General features: G+C 44.6%; 1 protein-coding gene across 2 annotated transcripts in view; it reads right to left on the bottom strand.

Annotated features, from left to right (window-relative positions):
- nek7 (NIMA-related kinase 7) overlaps positions 1-13,057 on the bottom strand; it is an 82,462-nt gene that overhangs the window by 43,749 nt on the left and 25,656 nt on the right. Inside the window, exon 2 of one of the 2 annotated variants that reach the window (XM_083766411.1) lies at positions 7,499-7,586. The exons of the other annotated variant lie outside the window; for it this stretch is intronic. Within the exon in view, the coding sequence (XP_083622537.1) occupies positions 7,499-7,558 (60 nt within the window). The 5' untranslated portion in view covers positions 7,559-7,586. The remainder of the gene's footprint in view (positions 1-7,498; positions 7,587-13,057) is intronic. 2 annotated transcript variants of the gene reach the window in all.

The raw sequence follows: 13,057 nt of genomic DNA, 5'->3' as shown, positions 1-13,057 counted from the left end.
CTATACGCAAGTGTATGCTTCCGCAATTTTGAAGCCACCTAAAGACGTCCCGTAGGATAGGAGTTTCCGAACAACCTACGTGAGCGTCAAGTTCACGGCCATTTCCATGAATTCCAAATTAATGTGGGAAATCCACGTAAATGCCTTTCCGCTAGCGTCACGTCATTATATCAGCGGAAACGCGTTGAAGAATCAGGACCAACCACACCAAAAAATTACTTTATAAACAGAATAAGACAAACTTGCAGTCTGATCTAATAACTAAGGTAGTCTTTCTTGTAATGGAGCCAATTCATCTCAGTTGGGTTAGGTTCATTATACTCCAGTATAATATTGTCCTCTTTTCTGTCTGCCAAGACCCATCAGTGACAGATTGACGACAGGCTCACAGGCTCTCGCTTGCCTCTGGTTCTGCCCTCCATTATCCTGTCTGCAATGAGCAGCAGCCAGCATGGCTAAAAGAGGAAATAAATAAATTAGCTTATTAATAAGCCCTAATAAGCCCCTTGGACGCGTGAAAAAATTAAATTAATATAAAACATAACACGCGGGGCCACATGACCTTTCTAGCCTTCTTTGTAAACTTTTGCTGGGCGTTGGCGGGCGGCGGGGGGACAAGCAGAAGGTGACAGATATCAGAATGCCACATGTCACACACCAGCGCTGCTGCCCGACATGGCCATGGGAGAGGCTCATGGACAAACAACTTAGGAAGGAGGGAAACAAGAGGAGAAGGAGTAGGGGATCCACCTGAAAACACACACAGGACAGGGACTGAGGATTTCCCCCAGCTGGTGCACACCCCACACACACACACCACACCACACCACACCACACCACACCACACCACACCACACACACACACACACACACACACACACACACACACACACACACACACACACACACACACACACACACACACACACACACACACACACACACACACACACACACACACACACACACACACACACACACACACACACACACACACACACACACACACACACACACACACACACACTGCACCACAAGAACAAAAACCTCCAAGATGAAGTTTGCCCAAAAAGGGAATTAGAAATCTATATACTATAGGTCTTAATATAAGTGGGAATATCTCCTCCGCTGAAATGTCCTGTATACCAACACCAAAAAAACAATCTGCTTTAACAACATCTGTGGTCAACTGTGAAATAGTCACTAATTGCCATAAAATGTTACACTCGCCACATTGCCAACACAGGCATGTTCAACACGTTGATATACTGACAGCACTAATATAAAGACTGCATCATGTAGCATGAGATAAATGCATTCGCATACAGTACATACAAACGTGTACACATTAAGCATGCACACACACACACACACACACACACACACACACACACACACTAAAGGGAAGAGGGACTCACAACAGGCCCGTGTATTGGAGGGAAGGAGGGCTGTGAGGATGGGGGTTGGGGGTTGCAGAGCATGGGGCCAACCAATTTAAGCATTTCATTGTTTTGGTTTTTTTTAAGTTGACAGCCAGGAGGAGAGGCGCGAGCCAACGAGATGCCCCTTCCAATTAACACGGCGGAGGTGTGTGCATTTTCTTTCTCCAGCATGATGCGGCCGTCATCATCAGCTCTGACAGCGAGCATGACATACTGTTCCTCTTCCTATTGTTCAGCATCACAGCAACGTTCAACAACTCCCACTGTACTGTACTGGTAATAGCTTCCACTGCACACATGCACGTCATAATCACAATAATAATAACAACAACAAACTATCAATAAGAATAGCTGGCAAATTCATCATGGTAATCGAGTTGCGTGGAAATCTACAAAGTTGGCGATTGAAACTAAAAGGTGTGCAATATTGAGAATTGATTTGTTTTGTTCCGTTTCTTTGTGGTCATCAACATGTTTGTTTAGGATGCAGGAGTCACAATGTTTGGATTAGCAGAGAGGGGGCATTGCTTTCACTCGCTGCATGGTAGCTTGACAAATGTTAGCATGAGCCTCTAAAGCGCTGTGACAACCGCCTGCTGAGAGCGCGGTCTCGCTAATGTGTCCTGGCATGCCGGCCCCGTAATCACACATTTACATATGCAATGACCTACATTTGCATGTCAGATCGCACACTGTCCGGCGTGATTAACGGCGGGCACCTCCCTGCGTGGAGTCGCCCTGGGTGGCGGCAGGGGCCGTGCGAGGGCGGTTGAGAGGGGCCGGAGGGGGGGCGACTTTTTTGGCAGCCGCGGGGCCGGGCTGCCAGGCAGGATTATGTCAGCCGGCGGGCACCCGGCATTAGACACTTCATTAGAGCTAATCTGTTTAGCAGTGGGCAGTGTATGTAAACTTCACAGGCCATTTGCGGCACCTCTTCACCCCCTGGCCTGGCCTTCAAAGGGCAGGAGGGCCGCGGCTGACTGACAGGCAGTCTCATCCACCGTGCACGGTTGTCACACAGTCGGGAGCTTCCAGCTGAAATGTGAGGGCCCACCCCAGACACACACACACACACACACACACACACAAAAGGGTCAGAGACACACACGGGAGGGGAAGTCACAGGAGTGACCCTGAATGACGAAGGGGTCATTGGTTGAAACAAACTGGGAGGAGAGGTTTGGTCAGACTGCAGAGGTGACTATTATGTGCCCTTAAGAGTGTGTATGAGTGTGACTGTCTGGCCTGGTTCACCGTTCAGATGAAAAGGTCCTATACAGTTCAGTGGGTGTTAACATGACTGAGAGGTATGCACTCATTTGGTTACATTTTGTATACATGCAACAGTTGCAAATGGATAAATGAACAGAGATTGTACTGTCACCAAGTAGAACAAAACATTCAAAATGTATAAATAGTTCTTCCATGACACAACCTACTTGTCTACAATGTAAAAGCCCACATAGCATATAAACAGAGAAAGAAAAGACTTTCCCCAACTGTTTCTTTCCGAGATACTTGGCTCTCTGTCTCTACATCAGCCATCACGCCATTTTGGACACAATGGGACTGTGTGTCTACTCTCCTGCGACATTGAATTGTGGCAAGGCGTTCTAGATTTCCGGTAAAATGTCACAACTAGAAACCGCAGCTGTGTTTTGCCTCTCGTCCACTCATCCATCTATTTCTCCTTCTGCTCCTTCTATTTCTCCATTCATTCAAACCCTGTTGTATGAATGTATCACGTCCTGTGTGTGAAGTGACCTGCACACAGGAAGTTGACACTTGACAGTGGTCAGGTTCCTGGCACATCAATCCTGGATGTGCCACCATGAAAGTAGCATTCTGCCTGTCATTATCAAACGTGTGTAAGAATGAAGGGTGATATATGGAGGATCAAGGCAATAGACAGACACTGCAGGCCTATACTAAAACTAAATAGCATAAAACATAACTACTGAGGCTAGATGTTTAAGCAGTATTGGTGTTAGAAGGTGAACTCAATGGAGAAAGTCAGTGTGGAGAATGACCTAAGCTTCGCACCTCCCTCCTCCCAGGTGTAACCGTTATGATATATTGTAGGTTTAATTTACCTTTCCATAATTTAATTAGTAGGCTGTATCATGTGGTATGTTATTACTAACCACGTATCAAGCTATATCTACAGTAGTTTCTTTATTTCTTTTTTGTTGGCATCATTCCGGTTGGTGATGGGACGAGCTGCAGGGGATGGAGATTAAGTGGCAGCCAGGCAAGGCATTGTGGGTAACGACTGTGAGGGACAGCGTGTCTTGGTATAAAGGTGACGCACAATCGCCATGGGCAACTCACTGGCAGAGAGAGCGAAAGGGGGGAGGGTAGGGGAGGGAAGAGGGAGGGCAGTCAGACAGACAGCACATCGGAGGAAGTGTGATATGGGCTGGCCAATAATGACACCATCGCCAAACACCACTGACAGACACATGGAGAGAGGAAGGAGGGAATGCAGGAGACACAGAGAGAGAGAGAGAGAGAGAGAGAGAGAGAGAGAGAGAGAGACAAGCAGAAGAGGGGAGGAGGTGTGATATGACAGCCCAGCAGTGCCAGCGGCTGCCAGAGAAAGGCCAGCGGCGGCAGAGAGAGGTGCCGACACACACACACACACACACACACACACACACACACACACACACACACACACACACCCCCTAGAGAGGGGGGACATATGAACCAGGCAGAGGGGCCCTTTCGTACCCTCACAATCCCCCCAAGCTCAGCACCATACAATATTCATCACCAGCCAGCCAGCCAGCCAGCCAGCCAGCACCCCAAAGCTGCTTCTCCTTCTTCTCAAAGCCGTGTTATACTGTACCTACTGTAGTTGCTCACTGAAAAAAGCTCACAACGTGTGAGCCTATAGATCTGCTATTTCAGGTGCGCAACACCGGTACACAACTAAATATAAATCACCCTTCAATCTGCTGCACGACCTCACTACCTTGTCTCTGCGCTCACAAATGGATCCCGTCTGTCGAAATCTGGAATCTCAAAAAATGTGATCTGAGGGGGCTTCTCACTTCCCCTCCCACTCACTCAAAGAGCAAATGCAACATAAAAAATGCACATCTTACCAGCTCATCGCATTTACCTAATGCATATGCATCATACTTCCGGGACCAAGAGATAAGATATATCGCAAGCGATACTGAATATCCTTCATCACATATACAATTCAGATTTCCCCAGGAAAGAAAGTGGTGTTGGATTATTTTCCCCCCTTCCCTCTCCCTCTGTGCTGCAGAATAGACTGAACCCTGGGAGAAAGTGTGAAACAGATTCAGGACTTGTTGAAAGACACCCATCTGGATTGCTGGTTAGACAGCTATCTGCATACTCTTACCAGCGCTCTCTCCCCATCTTCCACTAAATATGAAATCAGTTCAGACGTGGTTTATGAAAGTGCAACAAACGTGGTGTAGCATACCAATTTCATTTTACTGCCAATATTCATGCATGCAAAAAATACGGGCCTTTGCATCACTGAAGAACAATGATAAAAAGACGAGAATTGTGATGAGAATTGCACTAAAGACAAAAACAGATTGAAAAACACTATGAGGACAAGGAGTCATTAAACTAAAGCAACAGTGCATCATCAATTGATGGGAAATCACTGGAAAATACATGATGTTGAAAATACAATGTGTGCGGGGGAGTATGTGTATGCTGCTAAAAACTCAAATTAATCATTAAAGCCTTTATCCGACTTTCCTTTGTGTGCAGCACAATTATCTTTAATTTCACAATTACAAATCTTAGAGTAAATTAACCCCCTTGGCAATTCCAGTGTTAATATTGCAGTGCCCTTGCATAGTCGAGAAAAACAACTGTGAAAACACAGGCCTATTTTTAGAGTCCTCACTCCAACTCCCTCTCTAAAAAAATAATGTTTTCCACACACACTCCTGGGGCGTATGGATGATCCTCTTTGTTAAAAGTCCATTCAATACTTTATGGAAGGAAAGAAACATCCTTGTGGAAGGAAATCGATGGGCCTGATGTTGGCGGCTGGAATTAAAATCCAACGGTGACCAGATTTTGCACAGAACGACCTGGATTGTATTGAACCAACAGAGGCACACTGGGAGGTCAGGCAATGCAAGCCTCCAGAGCTTGGATCAATAGGAAAAAAATGAATACAAATTTAACATTCACCCTCTGCTGCCAGTCTCACATTCAGGCTACAATGCTACATGCTTCTCCCGGCTAACGTACAGTATAACTGGACCGTACACAATAATTATAATGTATAATGGATCTATACACCATTCACATTACATAGGAATGTCCTGTTGAATAGTTAGTAACAGTGATCTGATGGAGAAGATAGGGACAGCAAAAGCATTCATTATAAATTCAAAACCCCTTGATACATAGGGCCGTATTTTGAGTGTCTTAAGTATCAGGTCTTATTACTTAACTTAAGACCTGGAGGCGTGGTCAATGCTCTTTGGCCACTCAGAATAGCCAAATGGCATTGATCACGCCTCCAGGTCTTAAGTTAAGTAAGACACGCAAAATACGGCCCTTAGTCTCTAAATTAGTTACTGTAGAGTAGAGGGGTTGGTAACTGAAATGAATGGTTAGTTATCTGCCTGAACTTGACTGCAGTAGAGGGGTTGGTAACTGAAATGAATGGTTAGTGATCTGCCTGAACTTGACTGCAGTAGAGGGGTTGGTAACTGAAATGAATGGTTAGTGATCTGCCTGAACTTGCAAGCTGTAGAGATGATAACGGGGATGAACACATTAAGGAAAAAAGACAGAAATCATGAAGACGAGATTTTGTGTCTTTGCTTGCTGTGTGTGTGTGTGTGTGTGCCATAGACTGTAAAAAATATGGACAAAGCGTTCGCCGGGTCTAACATGAACGTAAAATGAAGCCTGTAATAATATGGTAATTCCTGATGTAAGTCGCCATCTTTCTAGATCCGTTTGGTACCAGCTGGCCATTGGCTGGCTCCGTTTTGGACCAGCTGGCCATTGGCTGCCCAGACAACGAGGCGGGACTTCCCCCCTTCTTCTCCGTTGGTTTTTATTTTGACTCGAGTGGGAGGGGAATCCCGATCATAGACTGTAACGGTAGCCACGCCCCTCAGAACATACGCGATGTTTTTTTTTCTTTATGGTCATTTTTTTAATTAATGGGACCATAATTTTCCAAAAAGAATATTATGACATTAGAAATGAGACTTTAAACTAGTGACTGGAAGAAGAAAGTATTCATGACCATGTTTATTAAGGTAATACAGTCTAGGTGAAGTTGGGCCAAAATACATGGGCCTCTATGGAGCTATGGGGCTTTTTGGGTCCAGTCCAGCGCCACAACAAGCCATTATATGAACTACCGATTTCAAATGAGGCTTCACGAAATATCTGGCTGACTGCCCCCCTGGTGTGTGTGTGTGTGTGTGTGTGTGTGTGTGTGTGTGTGTGTGTGTGTGCGTGCGTGCGTGTGCGTGCGTGTGTGAGCGTGTGTGAGTGAGAGTGTGCACGCTGCACACTCACTCACACACGCGGTTCCGTATAGTGTCCATTCCCACATGAAATGGCTGTTGATATAGTACGTAATGCTCACACAAGCCAAGGTGTCTAATACCACACAAAACTGGGCAATACAGGATGTTGCGTATAATGTACAAGGCGGCAGATTGTAGTTCCCTTATTTCAGAGTCAGTCCAATTCCCAGACAGTTTCAAGAAATGCTGAATTCAGCCGGTTTTCTTTCGGTTATCTAAATCTCCTGTACGAAATATGAACAGTACCTGTGCTCACAGGTCACAGCATTTGAATCTCCACTTCCTATAGCTACATCGCTAATGTACGTCGTATTACGTAAATACACTAGGTCAAGAGTAGGGAAGCTTGTAGAAAACAAAATCAACACCGGCTCATGTACCCACATTTTGCCGATATGGAACATTGCGATTGGATTTACACTCAGCTTTCATTAGAAAAAGGAAGGGGACTTTAGTTAGGTATGTGTGGGTGATGACATGTGTTCAGTGCTGTAGTACCTGAGGTTGAAAAACTGGTACTGCTGCTTGTTGTCCTTGCGGTTGTGCATCCATATCCATGGTGTTAGGGGACTGGATCCTTCACACCCTTGAGGAACGAGCACACACACAACACTCTGGTCAGCCTTCAGTTGAAGTTTTATGAACACTCAGAGTCTCTGACTATAGCCCCACACTAGTGGCACAAAAAGTACAAATTCCAATACCCTTACAACAGTGTGCGTGGAGTGGTTCTAGGAAAATGAACTGGCTCTTGTGGCAGTGACTGGCTGGCCGGTGTCCAGTGTCACTGTAACCAGATCCGTTATCGTGACGGAGGATTTGATAGTCTTTTTGTGAGTTCCTCTCAAGTTGCACTGTGGTACAGTTAGCAGCAGACAGCGATGGTAAACTGAATGAGCAGCGATAACAATGCTCTTTATATTTCCTTGGAATCCGTCCAGGAATAATTTCAGGGGAGCAACTGGTTATACAGGCTCTTAAGTCTTTTTCAATTTTTGTACAAAATATAGGTTATGAGGCAAGAAGGGCAAGAGTGTGGAGAAAGGGGGTAAACCAAAGCATTGTATATTTGCATGTACTGGCATGTAGCCTAGAGAAAAGATAAGTGCATAAGATATTCCAAAAAGGATTCGCTGGGATTTACCATTCATCCCTGTAATGTCAAATGTTACCCGAATGCACAATGAAAAAATAAATTAGAAAAAGAAGAAGAATGACTTAATGCACTTTTGAAATTACCTCGAGGTTTCAGTTTTGGATAAACTCGTTCCTGTTTACAGGAAACAGTGTGGTGTAGAATGCATAGGCACCCTGTAGAATCTGAACACTCAACACCTTTTTCTACTCATAATTTAGTCAGGCTGCATAACAATAGCCTTGTGTCATCGGCAAAAACACACACATGTAAGGTGTGGACGGGAGAGGATGCATATATTCAACATACAGAATGAGGCAGACACACATAGATGTGGCTGCACACACACACACACACACACACACACACACACACACACACACACACACACACACACACACACACACACACACACACACACACACACACACACACACACAGGTGGAAATGGAAACAGCTTAATGCAGGGAAGCTATAATGAGCAGATGCTGTTGACAGAGTCAGGAAGGGAAAAAATACAGACTAGAAGCTCGTGTTCGCACCTCAGGAGGGGCGGGGGGAAGAAAGGACCGAGGCCAGACTATAGGGCTGGTCTGCAGGATCGGAAAACCCGGGATTGGAATTCTAATGATTCTGTCACTATCTGTAATGCCTCGTCAAGCAATAATCTGTCTCACTCACATGAATACATGCATGGATGGCATCCATGTGTGGGCGCGCACGGGCACGCACGCACGCACGCACGCGCACACACACACACACACACACACAAAACTTCCCCGCTCCCTTTGGAGCGGGGAAGCAAAACACTTCACGGTGGGTCATTTGCATGTGTTTCAGCAGAGTGACTGCAGTCGGTCTGTGTATGCGTCTGTCTGTCATCCGTGTGTTATTGTGTGTCTTGTCTCCGTCGCCTCTGATGGAGCAGACTGAGTGAGAGCGTCTCCCTTGCCAATTAAAAATCCCCCCTCTACAATGGAGAGAGGGGCATGGCATCCAGGAGCTGTCTCCCTGCTGATGTCATCAGACCGATTCACTAAAGGTTAATAATGCTAATTAAACAGAGATATCTGCATGGCTCTGTGCGTGTGTGTGTGTGTGTGTGTGTGTGTGTGTGTGTGTGTGTGTGTGTGTGTGTGTGTGTTGACTGTTGAGGGGTTGGACAGTTTATGTGTGCAGTTTGTGCACTGTGCATGTGTAGATTGTGTGTGTGTGTGTGTGTGTGTGTGTGTGTGTGTGTGTGTGTGTGTGTGTGTGTGTGTGTGTGTGTGTGTGTGTGTGTGTGTGTGTTTTGTGTCTAAGCATTTTGCTGTTTCATTCATGTTTATTTTAGATTTGTTTGGCTTTTCTTCTGGCCCGCATGCAGGCTTTGAAGATCATTAAAATAACTGTTTGAATAATACCCTCTCCAGGGATTGCGTAGACTATATTGGGAATGTTATTTCCTGAGATCTACATTTAAGAGCTTTTTTTTAAATAAGTTTGCAGGCTTTCATAATATAAAGGGGCTAACAAATTAGGAGGATTTAAAAGTACCCGACACTGGAGGCAGAAAAATAGCCTAGAGAATTTCTAATTATTATCTTTTAAATGAAAACATTTGTTAAATGTCCCATCCTGGATTATTCTCACCTTTTAATTTAAATAGCAAACAATGGAGAAAATCTATAATCTGTGGTTTTCACTGCCTTTTGGAAACACTGTCAGAAATGACATACCTGTAGACATTTAAGATTTCTTTTCATTTTTTACATTGTCTTTCATTTCTAGAACAGTGCTGCACTCACAGCGTGTTCCTAAACTCTCGTTTATGAACATCTATAATCAGTTTGTCGAAGCACACGGCTTCACGTTGCGTCATTCTGAGTATCATGGGTTTTATGGGTGTAGGGGTGTCCAACCGATAACAGTTAGCCGTTAAGAAATTGGTAACCGACGAACACTAACGGCTAATGGTGAACCGATAAAATAAAAACAAAAGCCCACGGGGCTCTGTATGTATTTATAATATTATTTTAGCGACGGCACAGGATGCCGGCCATTGCGCTCTGTGTCACGGCATTCACGCACATGAACTGGCTACTAAGGCTGTCCCCGAACATTCAGGGGTTCGAACCTTCGCTCGTTAGGGTTGGCACTCGAATCTTAATTAATTGGCTTGATCCATTCGTTTTTTTTTTTTTACTCGAAAATATTTCTCGGTGAGAATGCGACATGCATAATAAGAGTACTTACATGTTACAGTACTACATGTTGTGTTTACATGTTACATGTTTACAAGGGCATACAACCGATGCCCCAGTGCGCATACATCGTTAAAATGTTTTCTGCGCGTAGATCTAAGGCATGCAAGGCAGCAGACAGTTATGTAGAGAAATCTGACAGGCATTCAAAAGGAACTCAAATGTAATGTTAATGTCCTGTAAGTAGACTTGGAAATAAAACTAGTGTCGACTAATCATTACATGTGGCTCTTATTTTGTTAAGTTATGCACAGGAAGTCCGTTTCGGTTGTAAACAAGCTACTATTTGATTGATTGATTGAAATCTTTATTAACAGTTTGTAGAATTTACAGTACATTTTAAGCACAAACTCAATACAAAGACTGTCAACTGTGAGTGGACGACCCAATTAAGCATTACACTTGTTTACAACAGGGTCCACATTGTTCAATTCATCAAAACATTTAAAGACATACAAACATTTAGAGACATACAAATAGACATTTCTCTGTAGGTAAAGAACAGAACAGGAATTCATCATATGGGAAGCAAAAAAGGGAAAAGATACTATATACAGTGAGGGAAAATGGGGTGGGGGGGTGTGGGGGATTCAGATTTTACAGAGGCCAGTTTCGAATTGCAGCCATCCGTAGGTGCCCTTTGAGAGCGGTTTTGAAGGAGTCAAGGGATTCACATGTCTTAATGACTGTTGGTAGGGCGTTCCACATTTTGGTGGCATAGGAGCGAAAAGAATTTAGTCCCTTGTTTGTGCCGAATCTGGGTTGTACATGGTTTGTTGCACTCCCTCTGGTGTTGTGGGTGTGGACTTCGTTTACATTAAGGAAGTATTTAGACAGGTACATGGGTATCTTGGTGGTGTATCGAATCTTGTGGACCAGACCCATTGCAAGATGCTGTACTCTGTCGTCGACCCTAAGCCATCCCAGCCTGTCAAAGTGGGCAGGGGTGAGGTGGGTTCGGGGGGTGAGGCCAAGTAGGAGCCTGACCAGTTTGTTTTGAGAGGTCTGGAGCCTTGTTTTAAGGGCCTTTGAGGTGCTGTGGTACCAAGAGGTGGATGCATAGTCAAAGAAACCTTGTACGAGGGCTCCTGTTAAGGTCTTCAAGGTGTTTTTGCTGACCAGTGAGGAGATCCTGTAAAGGAATCTTGTTCTTTGATTGACTTTTTTGATTACGTTGGTGGCCATTTTATCACCGGAAAGATTGGCCTCCAGGATGGAACCTAGGTAGGTAATTTCATCTTTTCGTGTGATAATATTGTCACCCACTCTAACCAAGAAGCCATCTGCCTTGCTGAGTTTACTATTTGATCCGAAGAGGATGGATTCAGTTTTTCCCAGGTGTAAGGATAGTTTGTTATCAGCGAGCCAGGTGCAGATTCTACCGAGTTCAGAGCTGAGGGTCTTTTCAACCTGCAGTTTGTTCCTGTCCGAGACCAGCAGTGCTGAGTCATCTGCGAACAGGAACAAGTTGCAGTCACAAGCTGAAGTCATGTCGTTAACATAAATTAGGAACAGTAAAGGCCCTAGTATGCTTCCTTGTGGGACGCCACAGCTCACTGGGAGGGGAGGGGACAGTGTTCCGTTCACCTCCACCATCTGTTCTCTCCCCTCCAGGTAGGATTGCATCCAGCTCACTGATGTGCTATCAAAACCAATAGCTTTAAGCTTGTTAACCAGTATGGAGTGGTTCACGGTGTCAAAAGCCTTTTGGAGGTCCAGCATGACCATGCCGCAGTATTTTCCAGCATCCACCTCGTGTTTGATGTGGTCGCTCAAATAGAGGAGGCATGTGTCAGTGGAGTGGGATGTTCTGAAACCAGATTGGAACTCGTACAGCAATTTATTAGTGGCAAGATACTTTTCAACCTGTTCATAGACTATTTTTTCCATCACTTTCGAGATGGAGCTTAGAATAGAAATAGGGCGGTAGTTGCCGGGTTCTAATTTACTCCCTTTTTTGTACAAGGGGGTTACTTTGGCCAGTTTAAAATCTTGGGGGACCTGTCCCTGTTTGATGGAGAGGTTAACTATATGGGTGATGACTGGAGCTATGGAAAAGGCTGAGTCTCTGAGAAATTTGGAGGGAATATTGTCATGGCCAGTGGCCTTGTGGGGTTGGAGGGCACTCAGTTTTTTAAGTACCTCCTCGGTTGTTACCATTGCCATTTTAAAATCATCTTTACAAACACCAAGGTTTTTGTAGAAGGCTGTGATGTGCTCTACACCAAAACGCCCAGAGTGGGAGGGCAGTTTGCTAACCAGCTTTGTTGCAATGTTTGTAAAGAAGATGTTCAAGTGGTTGGCTACATCGAGTTTGTCAGTGATGAGGGTGTTATTCGATTTGATGTTTATGTTAGTAAACCTGGTTTTTAGTTTCCGACCACAGCCTAGTTGGTTGTTTAGTAACTTCCATAGCTCCCGAGGATTGTTTTTGATTTCCTCGGCTTTATCATTGATAAAGTTACATTTGGCTGATTTGGTCATGGCAATTACACAGTTTCTTAGCTTGTTACACTGGGCTTTTAGGTTGCACAGTTTGGTTTGGAGATCACTGTCGAAGCGCTTGCACTTGGCTAGTTTGGACTTGCATTTAAGAAGTTCAGAGCATTTGTTATGACATAGGGATGTGTAAATGTGTCCAAAATGAAAATCGATTTGTATAATTCAATATTAACGATT

Source organism: Protomyctophum parallelum (assembly GCF_964188405.1).
Source record: "Protomyctophum parallelum genome assembly, chromosome: 6".
Taxonomy (NCBI): Eukaryota; Metazoa; Chordata; class Actinopteri; order Myctophiformes; family Myctophidae; genus Protomyctophum; species Protomyctophum parallelum.
The sequence above is the reverse complement of the archived record's forward strand: the minus strand, read 5'-3'. Positions and strand labels throughout refer to the sequence as shown.